We start from the raw sequence: 14718 nt of genomic DNA, 5'->3' as shown, positions 1-14718 counted from the left end.
TCCTTCATCTGGGGAGCACCCAGGCTCCATCTGGGAGCATCGAGCTGAGTCTGAGCTCCAGTCCGACTCTACGAGGTTGAGAAGGACCTGGCGCCCTCTGCAGGCCTCTCGGGTAGCTTGCACGGTTCTGCAGCAAGCTGGGACAGCCGGAGGGGGTCCGCCCCTCCCCATCCAGACTAGACTTCCTTGGCGACCACGGGCTTTCCAGCCTGACCTCCCTCCCTCGGCCCCGCCCTTCAGACCCTGCCCCCTCCCCCGCCTCGGCCCCGCCCCCGTCACCCCAGGGGGCTGGAGACGAGTCCCTGGCTTGCGAGCGGCCCTAGCAAGAGGCACAGGTGAGTCGCACTCGGCAGAAACCGCGGCTTCCTTCCCGCGCAGCCCAGGGAGGTGGGCCTAGCAGCAAACCCCACCACTCCGATGTCCTCCGGGGCCAGAGCTTGGCGGGCCGGAGAATTCCTGAGTGGGAAGGGCTAGGGAGGCCTAACCACCCAGGGCTATCAGGCCCGGAACTGTCGGCTCAGCTCCTGTCCGGGGCCCGGGATCACCCTTGGGGCCAGTTCCTTCCATTCCTCTAGCTGACTGCTCCTCTCCCCGCCGCTGTTTTCTTTATTTAAGGCTCGAGGGACCAACCTTACCTCACATCCTGGCTTGCCCTGCTGGGGAAAGGTGGGGTCCGCTGGCCAGACCCTGACAACCTTCCCGAGCCCCGGAGGTTTCAGCCCTACCACGACTCGCTTTTGTAAGTTGGGGTCTCAGAGGTGCCCTGTGGGCAGATGGGTCTAAAGTGCAGCCGCACGCTGGATTCCCTCCAGAGGACACTCTGGGTTTGAAGGGACCTTGCAGGCCCTTCCTACTGTGTCTGTCACAGATTAGGGTGAAGGAAGCCTAGACGAGCCTGGTCCAAGGACCTCCCTGCTTTCTGGCGGCCTGTTCAGCCAAAGACAGTCGACAAATAACAGGATTCCACTGCTTCAGGCTTGAACAAACGGGGGAGACTCTCCTCATAACCCAGTCTACAAGTGGGTAGGTTTTGCTACAGATTTAGACACAGCCCTATCCGGGCCAGTGTTACAGGGCTATCCAGACTGCATATGTGGGTGTAGCTCCAACCATCACACAGGCAGGAAAGAGGTGGCCACTCTTAATTTTGAGAAAGCAAACGTTCCCTCTCACCACATTCCACTGTAGCTAGCACTTTGCTCACAGCTGGTGACACGGTAAAGGGGGGGGGGATGGGGCCTTTAACCTGTCTCAGTCTTATGTGGCTGCCTGGGGAGTGGGGGTGGGGGGCTAACACTTCGAGGTCCACCTAGAGGAAGGGATAGCCCTGTGCAAGCAGCTGGGGTAGTCTTTCTGAAACACTCAACTCCAGCAACACTCTGTTACCTCCTCCACAAGACGAGGGGCTGTCAAGATAGTGCCTTTCTTCCTCTCATTCAGCCTGGCATCCTGAGGTTCTGGAGACATTTCCTGCAGCCCAGTGGCCTGCTGTACCTTCAGGTACACAGGGTTATGTAGGATGGGCTGTATCCCCAATGCTCCAGCTGCTGGGAGACAGGGTCCTGGAGCTGGACCCAGGGAACATTGGGTACCCGGGACCTAACTTTATCCTTATCTCACAGCCCGAACTTCTAGTGTGTGCCCTGTTCCCTTTAGGTAAACAAGAGGTAACAGGAGAGGTCAGGGGGTAAGTGACATGCTAGTGTCCAGTGTAGGCCTGTTGGCAGTAGGCAGGAGCAACCATGCATGGCATTGTTGCCACTTTGACTCTTCCAAACCCGCTGTCTGTTCTTCCCCCACCCCCCGGGGTGGTTGGCCCTGGGGGAGGCAGGGATGGTTTGGTGATAGGAACCTTTCTGCTCTGGGCACTTGTGTATCTCTACTTCCTGCCCATCTACAGCCCTCTGGAGCCGGTGGGCCCACAGAAGCCCTGCGTGACTCCCCTCAGAGACAGCAGGCGGAGGAGAGGCTGAGGACAGCTGTTGCTAGGCCTCCTCCCTGGCTGGCTGGGCTGGCCGTACCAGACACCAGCCACTGCTCATCCCGCCCCTTGCCAGCCTCTCTGTGGAGAGCAGCTCCAGGCCTTATCTGTAGGGCTGGGGAGGAAGACGGTTATCAGGTTGTTGGCAGCTACACTTTCCTGGTCTCTAAGGGCTGCATTGGCTGTGTCTCCCCTGATAACTGTCTCTGGAGGGAGGGGAGCCCCTCAGCCCACGGAAGAGGCCCTGGTTGGAAGTGCAGTGGCTTACATTCCTGAGCGTCTTGGCTGGGCCACCACCCTGCCTCCCTGGGCTGGAATTCCTTCCTTATCTGGTTCTTCAGATGTGACCCTGAGCTGGTTTCTGATCTAAGGGGTAAATCCCATCCCCTCCTTCCAGGCAGACCCTCCCTTAGCGGGAGCTTCTGTGAGTCTGATCTGATACCTGCCTCATCTCCATTGTGAATTGCTGTAGCTCCACCCCAGGCCTACAGCATGCAGTCCCAGGAGAGTGGCGTTCACTACAGCAGGTGGGACAGCAGCAGCCGGGATGAAGTCAGCATGTCCGCCATGTCCAGCTCAGAGGAGGCCTCATGCTATAAGAGGTACAGTCCCAACGGGCCAGCAGTCCCCCACTGTACTGACCAGCTTTGTCCAAGCCCAGCCCCTGTGTCAGCCTGCTCAGGTGCCTGTGGCGCTGGGTAGACAGGTAACTCCCACCTCTAGCAGAGCACTCAGGTCTACTTCTTCCCAAGCCTTTTCCTGACCTAGCCCGTCGCTTCCCCACACAAGCCCACTCAGGAACCTCCCTGTATCCCTGGCTTGGGTTCACTGGCCGTTCTCATTCTAGGATCTCCCAGAAGCTGTGCTCTGGCAAGCTGGGGATAGCCATGAAGGTGCTGGGTGGAGTGGCCCTCTTCTGGATCATCTTCATCTTGGGCTACATCACTGGCTACTACGTGCACAAGTGCAAATAAATGCTGGCCCACTCCCATCCCGGGGGATTCCCTCTCATGTACACAGACATCTGTGCAGACCCTCATCCATACAGACCCCAGAGCATATGAAGACGCCAGTGTGCACTGTCAACATGGCTCCCCACCTCCAGCATCCACGGTGGACCCAAGACTGAAACCCTAGCCCGGGCAGCCACCAGAGGCACACAGGCTGGAGACTAGGCTCGGCTCCAGCAGGGCAGCAGGGGACCTCCCCAGGCTCAGCTCTGCACCCAGGATGCCCAGATCCTTTGGCCGATGCTAGGTGGTATCTTCCCCAGCCTAGGGCGTAGCCCCATCTATAGCTGAGGTTGGGATGAGGGGTTTGGGCAGAGGCGTGCGTGGCAGCCCTCAGGGGTGAGCTTCTCCCTGTGGGCTGGGCTCCTGGTTTGTTAGGCTTTCCAGATTCCTGATTGTGCAGGGAGAGCCCTGAATGATGATTGTAGCTCTTACCTATTTTTTCCAGGGGACACGGACAGAGCCACAGAGACAGGACCTTTCTGTGCAGGGCTCAAGAGAGGTCTTCTCATCTCAAACACAACATTGCTTTCTTTAACAAACAGGGCATGCACTCCATGGCTTACCACCTCAGGAATGGCCCTGTGAGAAGCTGGGTGCCCTATCGGCTGCCTCCCCACCAGCCCCCACTCACGGAGAGTAGACAAATCACTGCTGAAGAGCAGTGGGTGACAGTGCTGTCCAGCCAGGCGTGACTTGTTCCAGGCCTGACCCTCCTCCACAGCTCCTCCTGGTCTTGGAATGTGCCCCTCCTGGCTGGCCCTCTCCCAAGAACACAGAGGGCCCAAGGGTCAGGATGTGGCTGGACCTGTTCCCTCCTTACTGGACCACGTGAGGACGAGGCCCTGAACACTTAAGGGTACTGTGGCTTGATGGGGACTTTGGTCCCCTCTCCAGTGGCCTAGGTAGGACTTTCCTGGATCACACCTTGCTCCCAGGGAGATGGTGCCAGGCTTGCAGGCTGTGACCTGAGGGTGGAGGGCACAGCGGCTGCACCCATCAGTAGCCAGAGAAGGGAGGCCAGAGGTCAACCCCTGTCGCTCCCTGGCCAGAGAGGCTGGTATGGCTGGCCTCCTCATCTCAAGGGGTTCCTGGTTTGGACTGTCGTAAGCTTCAGTGGTCCTCGTGTGGGAGTTGGCAGTGGAACTACTCCAACTGGCCTGGACCTCTGTAGAAATCTGGGCTTCAAGTCTAAGACTGCTCTGCCCCCACTCACAAATGAGGTAGCCTGAGCTACCTCAAGGCAGGCATTGTGGAGAGGTCCCGGCAATGGACCCCTTAAGGCCTAGTGGAGCCCTTGTCAAGAGGCAGTCCTTGGAGCAGGAGCAGATGTATGGTGGGACAGGGAGAAGGTGTGTTCCATGCAAGGGGCAGAACGTGAAAGGAAAGGGAGTGTTCCGAGTCTCCTACAGTCCTGTACTCCTGGGCTGACAGCCACAGGCAGGCATCTAGCCACATCCTGTACCCCACAGGGTCAGGTGCTTCCAGTCCACTCCTGGCAACTGTGCAGTAACCTTTGGGGAGCTGCTCAGTGACCCCAGGGTCATCAACACCCCGGTGGAGGTTCAGGCTGCTTTCCTATGTATGGTGTCTGCTACACCAGAGGACTGGTGGACTGAACACTGTCCCTGGGAGACGCACATGCTAAGGCTGCTAATGCAGGGATTGTTACCAAGGGTTTTTTATTAGTTTTATTAGAACAAAGAGGCATTCTGCTTGCAATGTAAAAACAGTTCCAAAAATCTCAATGAGTCTCACACCGGGGCTGTGCTGGATGGAGGTTTGGGAGAGCAGGAACTGGGGAGAAACAGGGTGGGCACAGGGCAGCTCCACCCTAAACGCTTAGGTAAGTTTTTGCCACAACCACCAGCTTTGTCCAGGGTCTGCCATGAGGGGCCTGGAGCCTCACTAGATCTGGCAGCTAAAGGCTCTCGCATACCCTTAGAACAGAATAGAACCCGGAAACAACCCCAACAGTCGTTCTTTTACAGAAGATAGAAATTGTCCTTTGAGGTCAGAGACCACCACTGAGGTCTGGTAAGGCATGGGGCCACCAAGTCCTTTCTGCAGCTGGCTGGGTCCTTAGGATCAAGCACTGTGGCTCCAGGAATGGCAGCTGTGTGCTGGGTACACACCAGCACATGCACAGAGAGACAGGCTGTGTTGAGCCTGCAGGGCCTGGTGGGCGGCACTCCTTCCTCAGCTACCGTATGACAGTCCACACACCAGCCTTCCCACCCACTCACAGACCACTGGCTGGCTACACAGGACTACATGGGCATGGCTGACTTCTGTGGCCCCGGCACAGATGTGCCAACAATGACCAGCACTCCAGTTGGAAGCACAGCTGTGGAAGGCAGATGCTGCCCGAGGACCATGGCAGCAGCACTGTGCCCAGAAACAAGCTCTAAGACTATGATCACAACATGATGCTCTCAACTGTCTTTGCACAGCTGATGTTGAAAAAAAATGCTATTAACATGTTGTAGAAAAATAAATACCGTTCAATAGACTGCCTGCCATCCAGCCTGAACTTACAGGGCACAGCGCGCGCACCAGGCTTGGTGCCTCTCCTAGTTACTGGCCACATGATTCAGAACACTTTCAGCAGTTATTTGAATGATCCATGAGGACAGTAGACAGGAGGATCATACCAGAGCTATAACGATGACAGATTCACATCACACAGTCACCTGGACAAAAGCAGACACCTCAAAACACCCAGTGAAAGGGAGAACAACCACCGGTCACACAGACATCTACAGCACACCTACAGGAGCCACAGGTGGGCAGACTGATGCAGCCTGGACCATCGTCAGCGAACCACGGTCACATAGGGAGGGAGGGTGACCAGGTCGGCCTTGGATGGGTACACCACTTTCAAGCTGCCTTCCAGGTCCACCACTCGGACCTGCTCCACCACCAGGGGGCACTGTCCATCCTTCCCAGCTCTCGGATTCAAGTTGGGATCAGAAAGCCCATGGCTGGCATCAGTCTCTGTCCCTGAGAGCATGTCTTCCTCTTTATTTTCTGAAGTGCTTTTGTTCAGTTCTGCCATTTTCTGCAAATAAAAATAACCTTTTTAACAGAAGTGGCCCAGGAAGTCGGGCTGTGCTAACACGCAGAGCAAGCACACAGCTATGTCAAGGGTGGGGATGCCAAGCTGCCCCTAAGCTGGCCCCCACTCGCTCACCAGGACGAGGCTGTCCATGATGTCCTTGCAGAGCTGCAGGCTGGTGGCACTTGTCACTTCCAAGAACACACTGCAGGTTGTTCTCTTGATCTAAAGAGTCAGATTTCACAAAAGAAGTTATTGGTGTTTGGGCCCAGATGATCAATGTTCTCAGGATTTATAAGCAAAGCTACAGAAGGCTGGAGGTACAGCCTGCCTGACTTGGCTGCATGAAGCCTGGGATTAAATCCCAGCACTGCATACACTGGGCACGATGTTGCATGCCTGTCACCCTAGCTTTAGGGTCGGAAGCTCATGGTAATTCTTAGCTTATGAAAACCTGTCTCAAAACCTAGACTGTGGAGCTGGCTCAGTGGTTAAGAGCACTGACTGCTCTTCCAGAGGTCCTGAGTTCAAATTCCAGCAACCACATGGTGGCTCACAACCACCTGTGATGTGATCTGATGTCCTCTTCTGCTGTGTCTGAAGACAGCTGTAGTGTAATTATATATATCATAAATAAGTAAATCTTGAATGTGTTACAAAGGGCTCCAGCCTCCTCTCCACAGCACTTCTGTCATAAGCTACTGGGTGGTGGGCAGCCTAGAGGACATGAGCTCACCTCAGACGCCAACTGCCTACCTTTGTCTTCTCACTGTTTGTTATAGGAGGGAAAGAGATCACGTCTCCCTCGGCATCCACAAGACAGGGGTAGTTCTCCTTCCCATCCAGGAGGTGAAGGTATCTGTGGGAGGAACCCAGGCATGTGTGAGCAAGCCAGTGGGGAAGCTCAACACTGCAGACCCAGCAGGTGCAGCATCACAGCCCAAGTGTGCAGCTATGGACACCAGAGCTGCCTCGGCCCGCATCCTTGACCCTGGAGGGGAAGCTGGATAGAGGCCTTAGGTCTGACAACCTTGACTCTGACCCTATCACGGAGAGCCTGACGGTTGCCAGGAGCAGGACACCCCTCCCCTGGCCTGGTCCTTTCATGTCGGGGAACCAGTTCCTCTTAGAGGAGTCTGGGGAGATTCCCTCCCCATCTGGTGGGTTTTGAGCTTCTGGCAACTGTAGGAGCTGAGGTACATCTGAACATGGTAGCAGCATGCTGACCGCAAGTACTGACACTGACACTGACCTGTGCAGCCCTGAGACACTCTGTCTTTTCTTCTGCTTTCTCTGTTCCTCAGCCTCTAGCTGCAGCTGCCGCACCAGCTCCTTGGCCTTGGCCTCTTTCCGCCCCAAAGGCACAATCTGTAGGAGCAGAACCCACAGTTCATCCCGCTGTGGAGGCCACCTTTGAGCATGAGGGATGCTGCACACCTCTCTGCACCTCAGTCTAGCTGGGGAGATCTGGAAGCAAGACCCTAAGGCCCATCACATGTAACACACTGGCTGGCTTCACCTCCAGAGACTCCTCTGGTGATGAGGTGCACAACACTCAGAGTGCCTAGCTGAGTTTCACTTTAAACCTAGTTCAAAAACAGTAACTGTTTCTAAGGACCCACGATTGCCGAGAGCCCGGTGGGGGGGATAGGATTTAGCTGCATGAGCTGTTGACTCCGGCATGCAGCTGGCACCAGAGTCCCTTCACCCCGGGTCTCTATGCCAAGTTTAAGCTCGGAGGCTAGCAGCCTGGAGCAGCACCTTGGTGAGTCAGCTCACACTACAGGTGCTCTGTAAGTGGAACATAAACCAAAACCATTGGCTAGAAGTCGGTGAGCTCGCTAGACACGGTGGCACATGCCCTTAATCCCAGGACCTGGGCGGCAGAAGAACAGAGATCTCTGAGTTAAAGTCCAGTGTAGCTAGGACCAGAGTGAGGCCCCATCTCATTTGCACACTAAGCCCTGGGCCTCAGAAAGAGAGCAGAAACCATGTCCCGTGTGTGCACTTGCCTGCAAGATACCAGGTTAAGCTTTCCAGGTCCAACCCCAGCCTGTGAATCTGCTAAAGCAAAGGGCAAGTGCAGACAGAAGAGGTAGGTAAGTTGGCACCTTGAGGTCCTCTGGAGGCCGCGCTGCATACAGCAGGGGTCCACGCACAGCTTGTAGGTCATGGGTCGCGATGGTCGCTGCTGTCCTCTTCTCACAGAGGTCGTCATGGAGCTTCGTCTACAGAGGAGAGCACAGCAGAGGCTTCAGGGTCCCTGCTGTCCAGGGAGGCACCTTCATGTAAGCCATGAGCTACAGAGTCTGCAAGCTCGACACAGCCAAGTGGCCCCATCCGACACCTCTGTCTCCACCATGTGCTTCTCTGGTCCCCGCAGCCTTTCTGTCTCTTAGTTCTAGAACATGGCACTTACATTTTAAAGACCTTTCATTTTAACCTACTGCTTCATCTACAAGACAGACTGCAGGAATGTGACTAAGCTGGGAATGGCTGGGGACAGAGCACCACTGGCTTCCTCTGGTCTTGCTGGTATAGGCTGGACCTGTCTGCTGGGCACAAATGGAAAGATGTGCTTCTCATTCCTCACAGGAAGCAGATGCCAGAGGTGCCTTAGGGAGTGGTCCAGCCTGATCTACTCATCACCACCTTCCTTACCCTGGCCCTGGTTGTTTTGGTTTTTCGAGACAGGGTTTCTGTGTCCTGGCTATCCTGAAACTAGCGCTGTAGAGCAGATGGCCTTGAACTCAGAGAGCTTGTCCTCCTGTCCCTGCCTCTCAAATGCTGCGATTAAAGTGTGGGCCACCATTGCCTGGCTGTTATTATTTTGGAGATTGACTCTCTCTATTGTAGCCTTGGCTAGCCTGGAACTTGCTATGTAGACTAGGCTGGCCTCAAACTCCCAGAGACTCGTCTGCCTCTGCTGGATTAAAGGTATGTACTACCATACTTAAACACAGGAGACAATTTTAACATGGTCTGCAGAAATTAGCAATGTCTCCTAATATCAAACATAATCAATAAATTTATGTCCCAACTATGACAACATGTGGAAGCTTGTGGAGGAACCGAAGTCCAGCACATACTTGACAAGGGTGTGCTCTGGGGACCAAGCATCTACTGGGGATGGGCAGGGATCTTCTTCACCCTGAGCTAGAAAAACTGAGGCATAGAAACCCCCGTCTCCTGTCTGACTTGACTGCTAGTCCCAATGGTGTACCCAGCACGCAGAGTCCCCAAGTCTGCCTGCTGCATGCATGCCCACCCCACATGCAGCCAAGTCTGCCTGCCGAGTGCCCACCTGGGAGTTGAGGAAGCGACGGAGTGCATTTCCTGGCTGCAGGTCCATGCCTCTCACGACGGCCCCCACAATGTATGGACGCACGTCCCTGACCTCCGGGCTCACCCTGACTGTCAGGGGCGTGGGGTTCTCCGAGACGTGCAAGACCTTGAGCATCAGCCTGGCTGAGTCTGCTACTTCCTCCTCGCCCTCCCCACTCTCCCGACGCTGCTTCCGATCCCGCTTCTTCTTTCTGTCCTCCTTCTCAGAGCCCTCTTGCCGGCCCTTGCTCCGACCGCCACGGCCACCAGCACGCAGGTACTCTAGGATGGACTTAGTCTGGCAGCCACCCACCATCTTCTCCAGGCGCTTGTCTCGAAGCCTGTTCCCTCGAAAGTTGATCTCTTTGAGCTTGGGGCAGTCTGCCAGTTCAGCAGGGATCTCTGTCAGCTGGTTGTTAGAGAGATCCAGTGTCTGCAGTGAGAAGGAGAGTTAGGACAGCCAGGCTTGGACAGGTGACAACACTGAGAAGAACTGGGACAGTGGGTCTGGGCAGGTTAACACTTTCTACTGGGGTTCAGCCCAAAAGCCACAGGCAGGCTAGTCCGAGGGTTACCTGCATGGCCATAACTGCCCCCTGCCCCGCCCCTCACCCCCTTGGTTCACAGAGAATTCAACATGTCAGATCTGCAATTAGAGTACCACTCAGACCTGTCAGAAGAGGACAGACCAGGACCTCTTGCAATCTCAAACAGGCTCCCCAAAGGGTGCCCACCCATCTCTTCAATGTAATGACAAAACAGAGAAATACTAACAAACCCTCTCCCCACACCAAGCATGGCATCGCCAGGGGTACACGACCTCCTTTCATCTTTCATGAGGGTGGGCTGGAGAAAGGTAGTAAGTAAGTAGTGTTCATACCGCACACACAATGCCAGGGACTGTGGGAAAGAACTTCCTGCTGCTATTCTACTGATGGACAATGCTGCTGCTTTCAACACACTGGAAGAGTGGGCAGCCCTCCAGCCTCCAGGTTCCAACTGGAGGAGAGGAGCTCAATGGCCAGTGGGTATCAAGAACTCCTTCCCTAGGGAGATGTAAACAAATGCCTACCCTGCCTTAGAGAGCAGTTATGTCCACCTTGGGATCCAGTGAGTTTAATAGCTTTCTTACAGAACACGAGGAAGGGTCACTTACAGGAATCCATGCTGCTGCAGTTAACACAGCATGGACGATGGCTTCCCCAAATCACAAGGCCTCCTGTAACTGGGGTAAAGCTACATACAAGTGGCTACGAGGGACTGAGGTCAGTTCCAAGGACCCTCTCTCCTCTGAGGGACATCAATATCAGCACGCCTGATGGTGGCGCTCTCTCACAGCGGTCACAGCTGCTCTGATGAGGATGATGGCTGTTATGTCCAGAGGACTGTGTTTATACCAGGAAACCTGAGGCATCTGTTCGAGCTTCTTCGCATGCCTGGCCTGGAAGCAGTTTTGAGAACCATAATACACAAACACCTCTTTCTCAGGGCTGGTGGGGACTCTGGTCCACCTTAGTTTTTGTTCTTACATCAAGCACCATTCTGGAGGAGCCTGGGAGAGGCGTACAGCAACCATAGGTGATACCTCGCCTCTGTACTCAGTCTGTGGCAGCTGAGTTCTAGGAACATGGGTGTGGAAACAGGAGGATGACTGCACAGGCCTGACAGCTACTGATACATGTCTGCTCTGGATGGCGGGGCTGCTGAGCCTCTACCTCTGAAGCAGCAAGTGAGAAGGAAATCTGTTTGGCTCAAGGTATCAGGCTGCTTGGTGTGGAGAAGACACAGGACAGAGGGCCTCTGGACATACCACCAAGGTACAGCAGGCACTCAGGAGGCAGAGGACAACTATAGACGCTAAAGGAGAGAAGTCTGAAAGAGAGAAACATGGCCCTTGAGGGGGAAGAGGCCAGACAAGAGCAAGGCCTGCTTGGTGAATGCAAGGCAGGCCACCCCGCAGGGGAGTCACCAGGAGCCGCTCAGCTGGCCTTGTCCTTGATGAAGAGCTTCTGTGAATACAGACTCAGAGCGAGTAGCTTTCATCTTTAAGATGTCTCAGATTTGGGTATTCGTGTAAACATAATGAGGTATCTCAGACAGAGCTCAGGTTGAAGCAGAGGCCCAGCTGCTTTACGCACACCTGCACACAGATGAAGCAAGCTCATCAGTCTCTCAGTGCTGAGTGACTGCAGCCTGCCACATAGAATCGGGTTGGCATTTTCCACGGTGCAGTCACCAGCCTCAGATGAGTCTGGGTCTCAGACCTGTACCCTGTCACAGATCCACTCCCACTGGAGGCAGAGGCCTCTCAGGACTTAGCTGGCTCCCTAATATACACCGAGGACCACTGTGACACTGTCACACACCACTGTGACACTATCAGGAACCAAGTCATGGGGGGGCTCTGAGCCAGACTACCAGAGCCTGTCCTTCCTCCCAACCCTGTAAGGTCGCCAGCCCAGAGAACTGGCTCACTGGAAGCCTGATGGATGGCACGAGCCTTCTACAACAGTCAGTTTGCAACGGCCTGTCTGTACCCCTGAGTATACAGAACACCTGCACTCCCTGAAGGAGCCTTGTGAAAATGCCCATGGACGACGGTGGGATGAAGACACACTTCTCAAACACTGGACTGAATGACGTGTTTCTGCTTCCACTGTTAAAATGAAATTTACTGAAGACCTGGAAGAGCAATAAGCAGAGAAGAGGGATGGTGGCAGGGCTAAGTGTTCAGCACAGTCTCACAAACAGCCATCAGACAGGGGCATCATCCAGGGACGCCATCTGACAGGGGCAGGCCAGAGCAGGAAGCCACAGTCCGAACGCCAGGTGAGCATCTGCCCCGGTCCTGTGAGTTAGAGGCAGGTGGGTCTGGCCCACAGCCACAGGGTAAAGCGTCCTTGTGAGAAAGCTGATGCCTGCTCATGGTTAGCCAGCTCTTGGTGCCTGGAGGGGTCACCTTGTCATGGGAGTGGGGCCAGGGTTCTAAGGTCTGATGGGCGAGCACAGACAAGAAGCCTTCTGGTCCTCCTGTGTGGAAGGACACCAAAGGCTGAAGCAGGGCAGGTGTGCTAGCCTCCCAGTGCCCGCAGGAAGCTGTGAATGGCTGTGCTTGCGGCACATGGATGCCTTTCAGAGCGTGCCCAACATCTTACATCAGAACTTCCAGAGGAACACAAACCCCCTCTGCTGAGAAAGGGAGCACAACATAGCGGTGAGGCCCATGTGAGATGTCTGTCGTCTGTGAGACACACGCCAGGGACCACTACAATCTCAGAAACCACAGCGTGTCAATGGCTGACACAAAGACAGGTACCATATTACAACAGTCATCACCCTTCTGGAAAACCAAAATATCTGCTACATAGGAAGGCAGAACAGTGTACAGCCTGTGTCCTACCTCAGCCATAGGGATGCCTATGACACAGAGGACCAAGGTACCTCAGGGAGTCCCATCCCACAACCTCCTCCAGGAGATACAAAAACAAACAAACAAACAAACAAAAAACAAAAACAAAACAAAACAGAACAGGTGTCATCTTGTAGCCTCGCTAGCCCATCTCTTCACCCCACCAGAGGGTGTGTGTGTGTTAAACACACACGCGCATGCGCACACACACAGGCATAACTAGCAAAGTGAGCTCTGATCTCTCAAGAGCAAATTTACTTGCTAATCCATCATTAGGAAAGGGCTGCATAACTCGAGGATGAGAAGACAGGGACTCACTATGCCAAGAATGCAGGGGATAGGGGATGTGGTAGGAGGATTGACACAGTCAGATAGACAAGACTGGATGGTGGAGATCCTAGACTGGAGTGAGGTCTGGTTGGGGCTTTGCATTGTCTGCCTTCCCATCCCTCACTCAGCAGACAATGAGTACCTGGCAGGCGTCAGGCACAACAGGAGCCTGGGCCCACAAAGAGACCAATCTCTTACACAAGACAGACTCAGGAAACCTCTAGGTGTGCTGTTGGCTTTAAGTAGGCACTTCAGCTTTCTATGAAACTAAGCCACGACCCCACCCTCTGAACCTCTAAAGGCTGTTGTTACGAATGAACACGCCAATTCCAGTTCTCTCGTGTTTTTGTGACACACGCCCAACCACCCCACACCTGGCTCTCTGCTCTTGGATTTCTTCCCACATAAGAAGCCTAAAATTGATAACTTTCAAACTGCCACACGTTCAGAGACTCCTGAGTTCGCAGGTCTGAGAATGAGAAGACGGACCGGCTGCGGAGGTAAAGACATCCTCCAAGGAGGGACAGCAGGGCGCGTCCCCCTCCCCTCCGGCCTCACTGACCTTGAGCGAAGCCAGGTGTGCGATGTCTGGGCTGAGCTCCCGCAGGCAGTTGTCCGCAGCTGCCAGCTCACTAAGCAGGGGCAGAGCTCCTGGCCGGAAGAGTTCGGCGGGGAAGGAGTCCAAGCAGTTGCCGGTGAGGTTGAGGCTCTGCAGGCGAGGGGCGCAGCGCGCCAGGTCGGCGGGCAGCTCGCGCAGGCGGTTGCCGCTGAGGTTGAGGCTCTGTAGCTGCGGCAGACCCGGGGGCTCGGCGGGGCCCAGGCCCTCGCCCGGCGGTAGCGTCTCCAGCGCGTTGCCCGACAGGTCGAGCACGCGCAGCGCGGGCAGCGGCCCCAGCTCAGGGCTCAGGCCGGGACCCAGCGCGTTACGCCGCAATACCAGGCTGTGCAGCTGTGGCAGGCCCTGCGCAAGGCCGGGCCCCGGGGCGCGCAGACTGCCGCAGCCGCTTACCTCGAGGTAGTGCAGCAGCGGTAGCGTGAAGAGCCGCGGCGGCAGCCGCCCGCCCGCCGCCTTCACCCTCTCCTCCAGCCCAGGCCCAGTCAGCAGCAGCTCGCGACGTCGCTCGCGCTCCGCCAGCTCCAGCTCTGGCCAGGCCTCGGACACTGCCATAGCCGCCGCCATCACGCCGACCGTGCGCCGCTTCCGGAGTGCGGCGCCTTATTTCCGGCGGGTGCCGGAAATGATTATAGAGAACACACTAGCTCGCCAGAGAGTCTCGACGCAGGGGTTTGTGGGACGGGTGTGTGGAGCGGCTCTATTTTAAGCCCCAGCCTCACACAGGCTGTGTAGTGTGGATGTGGAGAGTCCTAGGAACCAATATGTTAGGTGGTCACCTTTCCTACCACCCAGATACCAACTAAAGACAATTATTCTGGGGATGTAACTTACTTAGTAGAGCTCTTGTCTGGCATGTATAAAGTTCTCAGTTTGATTCTCAGAGCAGCATAAATGAGGCATGGTGGTGCACACACCTGTCATCCCAGCACTCAGTAGGTCGAGGCCTGATTAGGAAGGAGTTCATGATATAAATCCTCGGCCCCATAGAAA

At 55.3% G+C, this 14718-nt stretch overlaps 2 protein-coding genes across 7 annotated transcripts; one reads left to right on the top strand and one right to left on the bottom strand.

Moving 5' to 3' along the window:
* Positions 1 to 184: 184 nt before the first annotated feature.
* On the top strand, positions 185 to 5504 carry Smim1 (small integral membrane protein 1 (Vel blood group)). Of its 5 annotated transcripts, none has more exons than XM_006239509.5 (5): positions 185 to 335; positions 616 to 739; positions 869 to 1023; positions 2454 to 2583; positions 2829 to 5504. In XM_006239509.5, the coding sequence occupies exons 4-5, from the start codon at positions 2474 to 2476 to the stop codon at positions 2953 to 2955; spliced, it is 237 nt and encodes a 78-aa protein (XP_006239571.1). In that variant the 5' UTR covers positions 185 to 335; positions 616 to 739; positions 869 to 1023; positions 2454 to 2473; the 3' UTR covers positions 2956 to 5504.
* Positions 4657 to 14329, bottom strand: Lrrc47 (leucine rich repeat containing 47). Of its 2 annotated transcripts, NM_001135666.1 has the most exons (7): positions 13675 to 14292; positions 9354 to 9806; positions 8161 to 8277; positions 7302 to 7417; positions 6806 to 6908; positions 6185 to 6274; positions 4657 to 6052 (listed from the first exon to the last, which is right to left on the bottom strand). In NM_001135666.1, exons 1-7 carry the CDS (start codon positions 14290 to 14292, stop codon positions 5807 to 5809), a joined length of 1743 nt encoding a protein of 580 aa, NP_001129138.1. In that variant the 3' UTR covers positions 4657 to 5806. The 2 variants fall into 2 exon arrangements, with proteins under 2 accessions (NP_001129138.1, XP_063144164.1); XM_063288094.1 differs by lacking the exons at positions 4657 to 6052; positions 7302 to 7417 and having other exon boundaries at positions 6183 to 6274; positions 13675 to 14329.
* Between the last annotated feature and the right edge of the window lie 389 nt (positions 14330 to 14718).

This window comes from Rattus norvegicus, chromosome 5 (genome assembly GCF_036323735.1).
Source record: "Rattus norvegicus strain BN/NHsdMcwi chromosome 5, GRCr8, whole genome shotgun sequence".
NCBI lineage: Eukaryota > Metazoa > Chordata > Mammalia > Rodentia > Muridae > Rattus > Rattus norvegicus.
The sequence above is the reverse complement of the archived record's forward strand: the minus strand, read 5'-3'. Positions and strand labels throughout refer to the sequence as shown.